The 15,630-nt window shown below is 34.1% G+C and overlaps 1 protein-coding gene across 1 annotated transcript; it reads right to left on the reverse strand.

The window, feature by feature from the left end:
- Positions 1-7,541: 7,541 nt before the first annotated feature.
- Positions 7,542-15,109, reverse strand: slc25a6 (solute carrier family 25 member 6). The gene is made up of 4 exons (XM_056464872.1): positions 14,857-15,109; positions 12,164-12,650; positions 8,783-8,923; positions 7,542-8,674 (listed from the first exon to the last, which is right to left on the reverse strand). Exons 1-4 carry the CDS (start codon positions 14,965-14,967, stop codon positions 8,517-8,519), a joined length of 897 nt encoding a protein of 298 aa, XP_056320847.1. The 5' UTR covers positions 14,968-15,109; the 3' UTR covers positions 7,542-8,516.
- Positions 15,110-15,630: the final 521 nt, after the last annotated feature.

Raw genomic sequence — 15,630 nt, forward strand, 5'->3', positions numbered from 1 at the left:
GTTGGTGGTGTAACTCATTCGTTTTGCTCTGTCACAATTAAGTCAAACGGCTTTAAAAATGACTCTGAACTGCACTAAAATGGATGAATTCACTGAAGATTAAACAAATAAACAGTTAAAGTTGAAAGAATAACAGACTGAATGCTTGTTTTAGTGTTTTGAGATGGTTGAAAGTTCATGTTTGTTTTAATCCCGGCTTGTTTATCCATGTTACATCTCACAACCTTTACTTTGTTTCATTTTCATTTCAACAGTGCCATCAAGTGGACTTCTTACACGTCTGCTTAGTTGTAATAGGCGTAACTGTTTACTGTGCAATAAGAAAAACGCTGTAAAGTAAGTGCAAGTTATTAGATGTTGAACCAACTTCCTGAGAAAACGTACAATAATTCTCTGATTCATAAGGGAAAGCAGATAATGTTTTAATTTGACGTCAGATGTTGTCAGTGAACACATACTTTCCAGAGTATCAACATGTGGAAGCAGTTGTCCATTTCCTGTTATCTAAAGAAAGTTAATGGTTTTAAAACCAGTCATTTTAATATCAAAGCACTTAACACTAGTATTATAATTACTTGCAGGTTTTGGCAATTCCAAAGCCCTGTCAAGGTTGCATTTGAAGAAAATTGCGTAATATTTATCTGACATGTACAGTATGCTTGGAGTCGGACAGGGCAGTTCACATTACAGAAGATTGCTTTGCATTATAGCCATTTTGGTCAAATTACATTGGCCTTTGATCTCCAGCAGTTGATTGACTTGCATGGTTTTCATTACTTGCAGTTTTTCTGGTGATGCTAGTAAACAAAATCAGAGACATAACAGGAAGCCTGTGTACAGCTGTGTTTCAGATATTAGATGAGTCTTGATTAAAGAGGCTTTGAAATGCTGTAGCAGTTGTTTTGCTGTTTTAACCTTTAATGTGTGTATGCTTACAAAAATGAACTTTCAAGGAGCAGGTCCGTAGCCAGCCTGGTGAGAGGGGTGGTTCTTTTCTTCAAAAAATTGACCTTTTTGCAGTTATACGCCTCAGTTTCTATTTAACTATGAGATTTAAATACTGTATTTTAGTGACATTTTAAGCAGTACTTTTTTTTGCTGGATTAACTAGTCAGTTGTTATCATAACCACACTTTTGATGTATTAAAAACATTTTATAAACATTTGCAATAAAGAAACATTAAAACTAATTTATTACATCATATAATTAGGAAAAAAATAAGAATCTGTTAAAGTTTTAAAGTAAAATAACTGTAGCCTACTGTCATTTATTAAACAAAAAACTAACTGGCCAGCACATGTAACTGCCCTCAGTCACAATTTGGCCATTTCAATAAAAAATAATAATTAAAACATAATAATAATAATAATAATAATAATAATTCATTCTGCAGAGTTTTTCTAGCCTCTTTGGTTAAAAAAATGTAAATTGAAAAATTCCTAGATATCAACAGTAGAATAAATATATTTATATTAATTTAATATTGTCCACTTCTGGTGATTCACACCTTTTTATTGCTCATTTTTATTTCAGAAATAAGGTCCAAGATTTAGAATAAAGTTACCTGTGAAATGTTTTCTCTGTTTAAAAACAATACAGTAGTGAAAGAAGACTTCTCTTACATCAGATTATAGTCCCACTGAAGCAACAGCCGACAAATGATTCCGTTTGGTCTTAAAGCTTTTTTCGATGGATTATTTTCATTATTTATGATGGCAAAGCAGTCAACATAGGACAAATGAGCTCATTGTATGAGACAAATTCTGGTCCTTTGTCAGTGAGGGGTGGGTCTTCCGAACCCCCCTGGCTACAGGCCTGATAAGTTATAACATGTTTTATGCTTATAGTAAACATGTTTTAATAGAATTTTGGCTGTAAAAGCGCACCTACAAGTGTTTCAGGCGCAGGTCAGATTTTCTCCAGAACATCATTTATTTTATTTATATTAATTTATGAATGAATATACCTGTCCAGTTTCATCTGGAATGCATCCCAGATTACCTTCTGAAGTGGTATGAGCAATCGGATATCTGATCAGAATAAAACGAATGAAGTGACCAAACAGCCTCATAAACACAGACGTACATTGAATATAAATATATTATATTATTATATAATAAATATATTATATAATATTAAATTACATAAAATAATTAAAAGGACAAATGCTGGACCTTTTGGCCGTGGGGGGTGGTTAGTAGCAAGCAACATGCTATTAGGTTATGTAACCGCTAGATGGCGTTCTTGGATAATAAGAAGCTTCCTACCACTAGTAGTTTGTCAGAGTCATTGATCAGAACAGTGTGTCCTAGCCGGGCTCACTTACTGTTCTAATGACTTTAATTATATTCATCTGTCTCCATATTCTTCTGCATCCCAGAATATTACACAGCACCAAAAATGTAAAAATATATATTCAATATATTTATTATGTTTTTGTCCACAGCCGACCGCAACTCGCTGTGACGGAGATTCCCGAGCCTGTGTGCTCCAATGAGGTGTGCTCTCTTCGGCGCTCACCATGACAACGAGACTCACAGCAGTGACGTCGCATTGTAAACATTTGCTCTGCATTCCTATAAAGCTCGCCGGTTCTCTCTGTGTTATCAGTTCTCTCGGTGTTGCTGTTTGTACTTGACCAAGGTGAGTTCAATACTGACGGTACGAGTGGAGCCACGCCAATCTCACGAAGTCTGCTTTGTGAAGCTTCACTCGGCCCGTCTGTGCTGTAGTTCCTTGCGGTTTGCGTACATAAACGCAATATCGCGAAGAATATTACGTGTTTGTTGCTCGAAATGTGCCGCCGAGCAACGTTCCAGTGAACACTGGCACGGACTGGCGCCCGGTCAGCTCAAGCACTCCCTGGTGCGAGGCGGCTTGTGAACCCTAGGCAAGGAGCAATACAAGCCCTGAGGACCCTCAGGGAAACACGTGAGGACCCCGCTGCGACGGTTATTGTGGGTGGGAGCAGCGAGGCCCATCATCGTCTATTTTAAACTATAGTTTCAAACTTTAGTTTACTATAGTTTAAAATAGAAACCATGGTAACCGTAATGTTTTACTGTATGTCTGGCTGTTGTAATGTTTTGCTTTGTTTTTCAGCAAAGTTGTTGAGCAAAGGACTAACGTTACTGAAGACAACCGTTGAAGACAACCGCGGGTTATTCATGAGCGCGCGCATTATAAGGTTTCCGTGCTGTTTTCTGAAAGTTTATCTTGTTTAGATAAGTTTGCAGGTCAAACTAAATAAACTATACTCTTTCTAAACACCTGTCTTGTGTTTTATTGGTCCTCTACAGCAATACACTGTCGTATAAGCCTGTTGAATGCATTTGTATGTAACATTGTTTGACAATAAAGTAGTCTAACAAATAAATAGTTGTTATAATTTTACCTTCATTAGTCAACATTTGGTGTGATAAAAAGTTAATCAAACATGTCCTAACACATAATGGTAATGTTATGGTTGTTACATAACTGTATTTATTATTGTGTATGTTTAAAACCAGCAGAATATAATATATATTTAACATGTCATGAACTTACTATTATTCAAAAATTTGCTTAATAAAAAATGTCTCAAGACAAGAATGGGTATTGTTTTGGTTTTATGTCAAACTACTGTAGGTTTTAGGTTTACTACAGCATGTATAGGCTACCTATATAGTACTATTGGTAGTCAGCGTTATTTTAATGACCCAAATCAAGTAAAATGTCTCTTACTCAAGTACTTTTAGCATGCAAAAGTCAATATTAATTTATGAATGATTATACCTGTCTAATTTCTTCTGGAATGTATCCCAGATCATCGTTTGAAGTGGTATGAGCAATCGGATTTATATCCGATTAGAATAAAACGAATGAAGTGACCAAACAGCCTTAAAAACACAGACGTGACGGGTTTATACAGGACGTCCCCGCTAATGGCCAGTTAGCCTAGAACCTCATGGATAGGGGCATATTTTCATCTGTCAGGAAGTAAGTAACTTTGCCTTACCCTGTTTGGCAGTCTTTTTGAACATATGTTCAATATTTTGCGATAATGGCGCCGTTGCCAGCCTTTTCTGTCCCTCTTGCTCTTTTCGGCCCACAGCGTTACTCAGTATGGATGTCGCATCAAAGATTCAAATGTTACCGCTCAGTGGGTTATGTCACGTGACTCGCGTCACATTATTGTGGCTTTGGCTCCATGGGATTCGAATAACTGGGCATAGTTATTTAAAATTACACTTTATTACTATATATATTAAACATAAATATATTATATTAGTTATATAATAAATATATTATATAATAATACATACATATATACATATATAAAATTACATAAAATAATTAAAAGGACAAATTATGGACCTTGGCCGTGGGGGGTGGTTCGTTCGAATAAAATGATAGTACTATAAAATGTAAGCCTCCACTAAAATATTTTGCTAATTAAAAAAATCAAACGGCCCAGTAGCAAACTTACGGTATATGAGATATATTAGCTTACCTGAAATTTAGTTCCACAGATCCATATCAATTTATAGGCTACTACAATGCACCGCTGTTTACTGTCGTCAAAACTAAAGTACTAGTATTTATTAGTTTATTAGTTCACAATGGTTGATAGATCACCACGATATGCTATGCAAAGTTAATTGAAGTTAAAAAGAAAAATGGTTAATACTGTATATATGTTACTTTTAAAAGTAATGCATTACGATATTGAGTTACTCCCCAAAAAGTAACTAGTTGCATTACTTTTTATGGTATGTAATGCGCTACATTACTTTTGAGTTACTTTTTATTATCTGGCTGAGGCTTGATCTCTTTCAGAACTTGTTTTTTTTTCTTTATTTATTTAATAGAGGAGCTCTGCTACTAACAACACACAGTATAACCTTCATTTACCTTTAAAATAACACAATAAAAAAAATTAGAATAATGTTATGAGCGAACTTCTTGACCCCAGAGCTACGTTAGATTATTGAAAGTTTAAAGCAGTGTATTTGCTACTTTTGTACTAATTTGTACTAAATAAATCCCTGTCCACTGAGACAATCCCCTTTTTCAATGCATTCAAAAAATTAAGGCATTCTGTCATTGACTACGTGAGTCATTGTGACTACTTTAATTTTAATTCAGCAATTTATTTTTAAAAGCTAATTAACTAAACAAAAAAATAACTCAAATTACATTTTCAAAGAAGTAATAATTACTGAAATAATATTACTTATTTTTAAATGAAATACGTTACTTTACTGGTTACTTAGAAAGGTAATATTATTACATAACTTGCGTTACTTGTAATGCATTACCCCCAACACTGGGGAACCAGTATGTTAAAAATGGTTTTGATGTCATTCATGGACCACCTTCCATCAATCTATTGTAAGTGCCATGTAAACAATTAAATGTGTTTTTAAGAAGTCTAAAGATTTTTTTTTTAAAGTTCAGAGGCTAACTGCCACAATCCCAAAATAAAAATGATGAACAATAAGAGTATATAGGGTATTCACTTTTATTGAATTTACAGGTTTAAACTTGTTCAATCAGTGCAGGTAGTCTTTCTAAGTAGGCTACGGCCTTTCTCTCCATAAAGTGTAAAATATGATTACAATAGCTCTACATGCTAAAAATGAGTATAACGTTTCAGTGCCATTACTGAACTCAAAATGCCCTTCCTTACTTGCCCTCACATTTATACTTCTAAAAGGGGGATCTACTTCATCAAGATCAGCCTGACTCAACTAAACACTGAGACTGACAAGAAAATGACCATGAAAATATGACTCCCTTCATTATCCAAGATGGAAAATACTTAAGCGGACTTCCAAAAAGAGAAATCATGGAAATACACTTTTCGTGTCACATAAGGTCTGACTGTGAATGCCTCGTCTCTGGCTCCACATATTCTCTGCTGGAACACTTTACCGGGCTCTTTCTCTGCTGAGACACATAGAGGGCAAATCTGTTGTGAATTAAAGCGTCATATTTAATACATCTGTGATTCCATCGGACACCAGCTCTCAGTTGGTTTTTTAAGTCTTCAACTTGAGAAAACGTTTAAAGTGTGGAACATTATTCTGTGTGTTTGAACTCCACATTTTGTTTTGAGAGTGATATTGTATACCCTTGTTACCACAGACCTTGGCTGGGAAATCTGAAACACTTGAGCAGAAGGACTACAAGAACATGGTACTCAAAGAATGTAGTACAAATTGCAGTCTTGTCGCGCCATCTTGAGGAGGTATTGTGGTATTGCATGGTATACGCTCAACTGACAGCTGCTAATGATGGCTCAGATTTATCGAGGAATATTATAGACAAAATCAATCAAAGGTAATATTTTAATAATAACTGTGCAACACCATCACTAATATTTAAAATATAGGCTTTTTATAAGTGTATATGTAATATTTCTTAAAAGATTGCATTCTTAAAAGGAAAGTTCATCTAAAAATGAAAAATAGTTTTATATTTACTGAGTCTCAAGGTATCAAAGATGCAGGTGACTTTTTTCTTTAATAAAATGTTACAAATTAAACTGTGATCCTTGGCAGTGTTGGGTGTAATTAGTTACAAAGTGACTAGTTACTGTAATTAAACTACTTTTCTGAAAAAGTAAAGTAAGATTTATTTTCATTTTGTGGTGATTTAATTAGTTACTTATAATTAGGGCCAGACAGAATCTGCAGACATTTTTTGCCATTTCTGCTCAGAATTTCAAAAAATCAATGGATTTGTGCAGAATAATTTTAGGTTGATCATAACTAAAAACTACTTAGTTACTAATAAAAATAATAAATTTTTAACTTTTATTTAATGTCTACAATGCAAATCCAATTAGATTGATAAACTATTTATTTAGTAAACAAACCAAGTCTCTCATATAATATCTCTAGTAAAAGACAGAAAATATTACTTTACAAACTGTATTGTAAATAAATCATACGAACATTTTAATATTACTATTATTATATCACATGAATTAATTTAAACAAATTTTAAATATTTAAAATTAATAAAAATTTAAATAATTTATATAAATATTAACAAATGAATTTAAAAACTGAAAAAATATAAAATTACACACACTTACACAAGTAAATACGTAGACTCAATGATGAGCTAAAAATCCGCGGAAATCTGCAGATTTCTGCAAGCAGATTCCGTGTGGACCTACTTATAATATACTTGCCGTATGTAAATTCAACAGTTCTGTATAAATCACTTCAGAGAAGGAATCATATATTTTTAGCAGAATATTTCTATTTTTAGGCAAAGACATTTACATTTATCCTGTTGCACATGCTTTAGAAACAACAAATTCAATAAAAAAAAATTAATAACCATGTATGCTATGTATAAAAAATGTTGTAATTACGTTAAACCTTTCATGTTTTGTACATATATTTTAACATTTCTAGTAATTTTACCAGTTAAGTAATTTAAATACAATTTTAATGTTCATTTATTCATTCATTTTCCTTCCTGCTAACCACTGAGCAATCGCGTCGCCCTACAAAGTAATTAGTTTCTAGTAAGTAATTAGTAATTAACATATCTTAATTGACAAATGTGGATAAGTGTTATTTTTTATGCTAAAAGGCCCTGTTTGACTCCAATTTCAAGAATTAAAAGAGTTCTATTGTCTATGCATGGAAACTTATAGGAATTGTAATCAGTATTAAGCCAAGGGATTAAATTCCTTATTTATTCCTTATGCTACTTTCAGACAAAATATTTAGAAAAGTAATTTAAATACAAGTTTAATGTTATCTCTAATAAATAATCTTTTTGAAGTAACTTGCCCAACACTGGTTCTTGTTGATTTAACAGCTACACAATCTTTGAGAGATGGAGAAACAGATCAAGGCACAACAAAACTAATACCCGTGGCTCCTGATGATATTGCTCTATATATGTTTATGTGTAGCCTCTAGGTTTCGTGACCACTAAAATGCCACACTGTAAAAAATTATATAACCAACTAGTCATAACAACATATATTTTTAGTTCATTGTAACTTATTAAACTAAGTTCATTTTATGTTACGCAAGCTGTTTTAAGTCAGTTTAACATAATATAAGTTCAATGGACTCATAAGGTGAATTTGATTTAGCTTTAAAAAATTAAGCCAATCAGTATTTTTTTACAGTGCAGGAGCTGTAGTATATTATGCATCACCAAGAGTTATTCCCACAAAAAAAATTGTTTTAATCAATTAATAAATAAAAAAATCACCTGCATTAGGATTGCCTGAGCATGAGTAAACTATAACATTTAATTTTTACGTGAACTATCGCTTTTAATAACACACTGTTGCTTTCTTTTGATAAAACATTGTCATAAGAAGAAAGAACATGTTCTAAACACAACAAATACAAATAATTAAAAATATTAATTGCTATATTGTTCTCTAACACAATTTAACCAAGACCGCATCTGTGCATAGTGGAGAGGGTTTGGTTAAAGCTTAATAAAGCGCTGTGGTAAAAGCTACTCTACTTCCATTTAGTATATATATAGTTTAAATATACTTCTTGAATTCATCATAAAGCACGAGAACAAAAGCGCCCCCCATTCCTCTGAGTACATTAGACAGAGCTCCTTTGAAGAACGCTTTGCTGCCCTCATCACGAGCGATCTTTCTCCAGCAGTCAAGGGTTCCAGTGTACATAATATCCGCTGGGAAAACAAAAGACAAAGGCTTAAGCTGAAATAAATGCACACTTGATGGAAAACGGCGAGTTATTCAAATGAGTGCATATGTTTGAGCATGTGTGTGCTGCATACCTCCTTTGCGCCCAGACTGCATCATCATACGACGGCGCACAGTGTCGAATGGGTAGGAGATCACGCCAGCCACTGCTGTCACAGTTTGTGCAATCATCCAGCTGACCACAATGTGGGTGTTCTTCGGATCGGGAAGCATGCCTGCAGACCAGCATAATTAAGAAAACATGCATAAATTCAACAGAATTAAGAAGAACTGGCTGTGTAAATAACAATAAAAATGGCCACAATACAGGCTGAATGGGCTCTATGCACAGCTAGTGTTTTTTAACCAATGATAAACTTCCAGTGAAAGCTAAATGTGACTATTTTCAATTTCATACGGTTGCTATTACAGCATCGATGTTGTAATGTAATTACAATGTATTTAGTTAAACAAACTCGTTTCAAGCACAAAACAAGATGAAAGACTGGGCTGTGCAGAAACTCCATTGAAAATACTGGGGTAAAATAAACTGTCATATTTTAAAGACATGGCGGGGGGAAATGAATTTTAATGCAGTGCTTCTTGTCTGGTCTCAGACCCACTTCATATCAGATATCTATCAGGCAGTGAAGATAATTAATAATATAATTTATATTTCATTTTATATATATATATATATATATATATATATATATATATATATATATATATATATATATATATATATATATATATATATATATATATATATATATTTATATATATATATATATATGTATATTATATAGAAAGACGGTTCACCGGAGGCACTGAGGCTGGCTGACTGAAATTAAAAGTCTGTGTGCATATACCCCATTGAATTCAAAGAGAAAGAAGTTATGCATGCTCTGAAATTATGTGTTAGTCCACACTGGGCCACAAAGATTAAGTGATGAAATAAATAAATAAACATTTTTATTATTATATTTGTCTAGCATGATGATCTGTCATATATTTATGTATGCATGTGTGTATACACAAACATATTTCTTATTTTCATTCAGTCTAAAAAATATACAGACACAAATATAAAACAAACAATAAACATGACACATTAATATTTAAACAGAAAATATATTTAAAAAATCTGGATTTAACAAGCCAAATTCTGGGTTTGTATTTCATTTTCTTATTATAACTTGTTATAACTTTTTTAGTTCATTATTCTATGTCCAAACATTAAAATTACAATTCTGCGTTCTGTTTATTTCTACAACCCATAAATATATGTTACATTGGCAAAATGATAATGTTTTATACAGCTTGCATTTCATTGTGTTTTAAACTTGAAGGAAATATCTGTCATTTTAATGGAACTGTACTGTCACTGTACTGGTCATTTCCTACCATTATCTATTTCATTTTTTACAGTGTATTGAACTTGTTCAAGTTACTTATAATTTCCTTATAATTTACTTAATATTTTAAAGTGATGCACAACTTATCATCATCATCTACAGCACAAAATGCATCTATTAAAAATATTAATTAAAAACTACATCAGTTCATTATTTAAATTATATCTCCAAATTATGAAATTACAACTCTGCATTGCATTTACTGCTACACTCCATAAAAATATGTGTTAATTCAAGAAATGTTAATGCTTTTATACTGGTTGCATTGCACTGTGTTGTCAACTTAAAGGAACATTTTGTAATTTTCTGCCATTATCTATTTTCTTTTCTGTTTTCCTTTTTTTCAAACATTGTATTGAACCACAGTTTACTTTTACATCAATTTAAATATTTTATTATTATTATTTATTTTTCATTCAGTGATTCATTTTCTTTAGGTTTAGTCCCTTTATTAATCTCGGGTCGCCACCACGGAATGAACCGCCAACTTATCCAGCATATGTTGTACACAGCGGATGCCTTTCCAGCTGCATCCCATCACAGGGAAACATCCATACACACTCATTCACACACATTCATTCATTCATTTTATTTTCAACTTATTCCCTTTATTAATCTGGGGTTGCCACAGCGGAATGAACCGCCAACTTATCCAGCATATGTTTTATGCAGCAGATGCCATTCCATCTGCAACCCATCACAGGGAAACATCCATACACACTCATTCACATACACACACACACACACACACACACATTCATTCATTCATTCATTTTCTTTTCAATTTATTCCCTTTATTAACCTGGGGTCGCCACAGCTGAATGAACCACCAACTTTTCCAGCATATGTTTTACGCAGCGGATGCCTTTCCAGCTGCAACCCATCACTGGGAAACATCCATACACACTCATTCACACACATTCATTCATTCATTTTATTTTCGACTTATTCCCTTTATTAATCAGGGGTTGCCACAGCGGAATGAACCGCCAACTTATCCAGCATATGTTTTATGCAGCAGATGCCATTCCATCTGCAACCCATCACAGGGAAACATCCATACACACTCATTCACACACACACATTCATTCATTCATTCATTTTCTTTTCAATTTATTCCCTTTATTAACCTGGGGTCGCCACAGCTGAATGAACCACCAACTTTTCCAGCATATGTTTTACGCAGCGGATGCCTTTCCAGCTGCAACCCATCACTGGGAAACATCCATACACACTCATTCACACACATTCATTCATTCATTTTATTTTCGACTTATTCCCTTTATTAATCAGGGGTTGCCACAGCGGAATGAACCGCCAACTTATCCAGCATATGTTTTATGCAGCAGATGCCATTCCATCTGCAACCCATCACAGGGAAACATCCATACACACTCATTCACACACACACATTCATTCATTCATTCATTTTCTTTTCAATTTATTCCCTTTATTAACCTGGGGTCGCCACAGCTGAATGAACCACCAACTTTTCCAGCATATGTTTTACGCAGCGGATGCCTTTCCAGCTGCAACCCATCACTGGGAAACATCCATACACACTCATTCACACACATTCATTCATTCATTTTATTTTCGACTTATTCCCTTTATTAACCTGGGGTCGCCACCGCAGAATAAACCACCAACTTATCCAGCATATGCTTTACGCAGTGGATGCCCTTCCAGCTGCAACCCATCACTGAGAAACATCCATACACACGCATTCACACACACACACACTACAATCAATTTGGCTTACCCAATTCAACTATAGCGCATGTCTTTGGACCTGTAGGGGAAACCAGAGCACCCGGAGGAAACCCACGCAAACACGGGGAGAACATGCAAACTCCACACAGAAAGGCCAACTGACCCAGCCGAGGCTCGAAACACCAACCTTCTTGCTGTGAGGCGATTGTGCTACCCACTGTGCCACCGTGACGCCCTTATTTATTTTTTTAAAGTGGAATTTTAAATCCAGTTTAATTTTTAATTTTCATTTTGGAAACTGGAAATCACAACTCATCCTTATCATCTGAATCACAAGCCTTTTACCTTTAGCAGTGTCATAGACTCCAAAGTAGGCTGCCCTGTAAATGATGATGCCCTGGACCGAGACGTTGAACCCCTGGTACAGACCCCGCAAGCCATCTGACTTAAAGATTTTGGCCAGGCAGTCGGCCAGCCCGCTGAACTCTCTGGTGCTGCCAGCTTTCCCGACATCTGCAGCCAGTCGAGTACGGGCAAAATCCAGCGGGTAGACGAAGCAGAGAGAAGTGGCTCCTGCAGCTCCACCTGAGGCCAAGTTGCCAGCAAAGTATCTCCAGAACTGTGTGTGTTTATCAACACCACCCAAGAAGATCTGTTTGTATTTGTCCTTAAAGGCAAAGTTAAGAGCTTGCGTTGGAAAATATCGAATGACATTGGCAAGGTTGCCACGCCAAAAAGAAGCAAACCCTTGCTCCTTAGGAATCCTCACAATACAGTCGACAATACCTTTGTATTGTTTGTCTGCACTGATCTGCTTGCTGGCATGTTGTACCTGTAAAGTGAGACACAACATTTTGTGAGTTAAATGTTATCTGGGTTTTGTGGTTTGTTGTTCCTGCAGCAAATCAATCTGATGGTTTAAATATTGGATTGGGGTTTAACAGGGACGAACTGGAATTAAGATCTAAATATGTTAAATTTGGTCTAGTAATGAGTTTGCATGACTTCTGTTCTTTTGGCTATATGCATGAGAATAAACAATACACATTATAGTGTCTTATGAGGGCTAAAGATGCTTTAAACAGAAGAATTTTAAGTATTTATTTGACGCAAAATACACTGAAAGCCTGCTCTTAATAAATACATGGGGCCTGCTATTGTTTTCTAATGTTTCATGGAGCTACAAACTAAAATGCATCCCAAAAGCTGATGGATAATATACTGTTTGCTTGGGGTTTGCTCACATGAAACATTCTGGTTGTATTTTGATAGTTGAGACTGTTTTATGGTGCTTAACCAGGGTTTCTGCAGGTTCCACAGAGTTAAATTTAAGACTTTTTAAGACCATTATGAATGAAATTTTAGACTCATAATGGGATAAAGGCTAATGAATTATTCAAATAAGTTTTTTATTTGACCTATCAAAAAATATTATCATTAAATACACTTTAGTAATAAACAATAATACTTTAATAATAAACAATTAAAATATTTTAGATGCAATTTCTTAGCTAAATATTTTAAATATTGTGTAAAAAAAGCAAGCTTTACTTGTAACGATACACTTTTTTCCAATATAAACTTTCTTTAAAATAAAAAGGCTTTAAAAGTTTTAAAAACTATAATAAACTAAACCGTCGCACAACAATCTGTCCAGGTCAGTGTCCTCAGTAGTAAATACATGGAGAACGTTTAAACCAATGTTATTGTAAGAAAAATAATTAAACCATTATAAACAGTTAACAGAGTTAAAATGTACCTTTTTAAATAAAAAGTTTAAAGTTTTATTGAGATGATTGTTGGTGATTGTATGGGTTATGGCCAGATTGGGTAGCAATACATGAACAAAGGCAAATTAAGACCTGTTTAAAAAAGATTTAAGACCTACAACACAATATTTCAGTTAATTTAAAACTTTTTAAGGCCTAAAATTTGGATTTTGAGATTTAAGACATTTTAAGAAACGCCCAGAAACCCTGTTAACAGATCATATTTTTATTTCAGTTTAGGCTTATATATGTGGGGGTGTATGAGGGGGCAAAAGAACTCTGCCCCCCGCCGACTCTTTTGCCCCCCTCATACACCCCCCACACTCTCCTCATAACTTATACTCCCCATAAACACTGAACTACTTAATATTTGCACATTTAAAACTGTACATATTCACTGCAATTTGATGCACTAATTCATGTTGAATTGTACATACATACAGTATATATGTAGATTTTAGTTTTGACCATTTTCTTTCAGCCAAAAATGCTGATAATGAGAATGAACTCCAAACATGTGCATATTAGGGTATCACAGTTTCATAAAAATAAAAAGCATATAATTATAACTGCTTTCAGTAATAAGTGTTTCTTAAACACCAAAACAGAACAATTTCTTAAGAATGTTTAGAATCAGACATATTATAATGGCTACTGAAAATTCAGCTTTGAATCAAAGGAATAACGATTATTTTTATAATTATTATTACAGTTAATTATTTACTTTATAAGTCAATGTTTGGTATACACATATACATATATATATATATATAATAATAATAATAAAATTAATATAATAAGATAAATATATCTATTTCCAGATTTGACAATATTTCATATATTACATATAATTGACGTTAAAGGTTAAGGCTATGGTGGTCCTGGAACACAGTGTACTTGGCAAAATCAGCCCTAATACAGTAGCCCACCAAAGTCTGGGCCTGAAACATGACACACTACTGCAGATGTGTAACCCTTCCTGCTGCTCGAAATTCACACTTTGGCCTTAAAATACACTGGGTCATTAAAATCTACAAATAAGCATCCAAATGAGTGAATTCAAAACCACAATGTCAATTTGAGCGTTGAGAAGCTCAAAAGATACGGCTGCAAACAACTCAAACATGGCCTCTGAAGGACAAAGTCGGCGGAGCATCGGTAAAGCTAAAATATAATTCAAGCTACTCTTAAATTCGACGGAATACGAGTTATGAATGATCATGAATCATGTCAGAGTGCGTTAAGTGAAGTCAAGATGATAAATCTCACCTGCAGCAGCAGTTTGACTCTCTCTATCGGCGCGACTGCAGTTTTAGAAATAGCCGCTGCGACCCCACCGGCCAAAAAGTCTTTCGCAAAAGAAAAGGCAGCATCAGCCATGGCAGAAAGGTAGTATTGGGTTCAGTATATTAGTAAACTAATATATTAGACGTGCTGGCAGAAGCAAGAGGTAGAGCGGAAAGTGATGGGGATGCTGCGGAGGACACACTGCAAACTCCCGAGCCTTCTCGCGATATTTAATGATTCAGAAGCAGAGGGTTGCGTGACTGTGTACATTACATTAGCTATTAACTAATGTAAATCTTTACGAATTCTTTAATATTCTTTTTTTTTCATTGTTACCATTAGTTAAAATTGAACAAAATAGTATTTATTTTAGTTTATAATTCTTTAATTAATAATATAGGAAACACCAGTTGTTGTATTTAACATTAGCTAACGTACGGTGAACATAAACAATTTCATTTTTACCAGCGATCACATATTAAACAGATAGTTCACCCAAGATTTACTATACTCACCCTCAAGTGGTTCCATGTGTTTCCCTTTTTCTGTTAAACACAAAAGAAGATATCTTGAAACATGAAACCTCTAACCATTGATAAAAATAAATAGGTGTACAAAAAAGATGTCAATAGTTCCAGGTTTTCAAACATTTGCCAAAGTATCTTCTTTTTTCTTCAACAGAAAAATCATTTCAATTTTGGACAGAACTTCTTTTATTGCTGTAAAATATATTGCTCAAAACTATGAAAACAAATT

This window comes from Danio aesculapii, chromosome 9, assembly GCF_903798145.1.
Source record: "Danio aesculapii chromosome 9, fDanAes4.1, whole genome shotgun sequence".
Classification (NCBI taxonomy): Eukaryota; Metazoa; Chordata; class Actinopteri; order Cypriniformes; family Danionidae; genus Danio; species Danio aesculapii.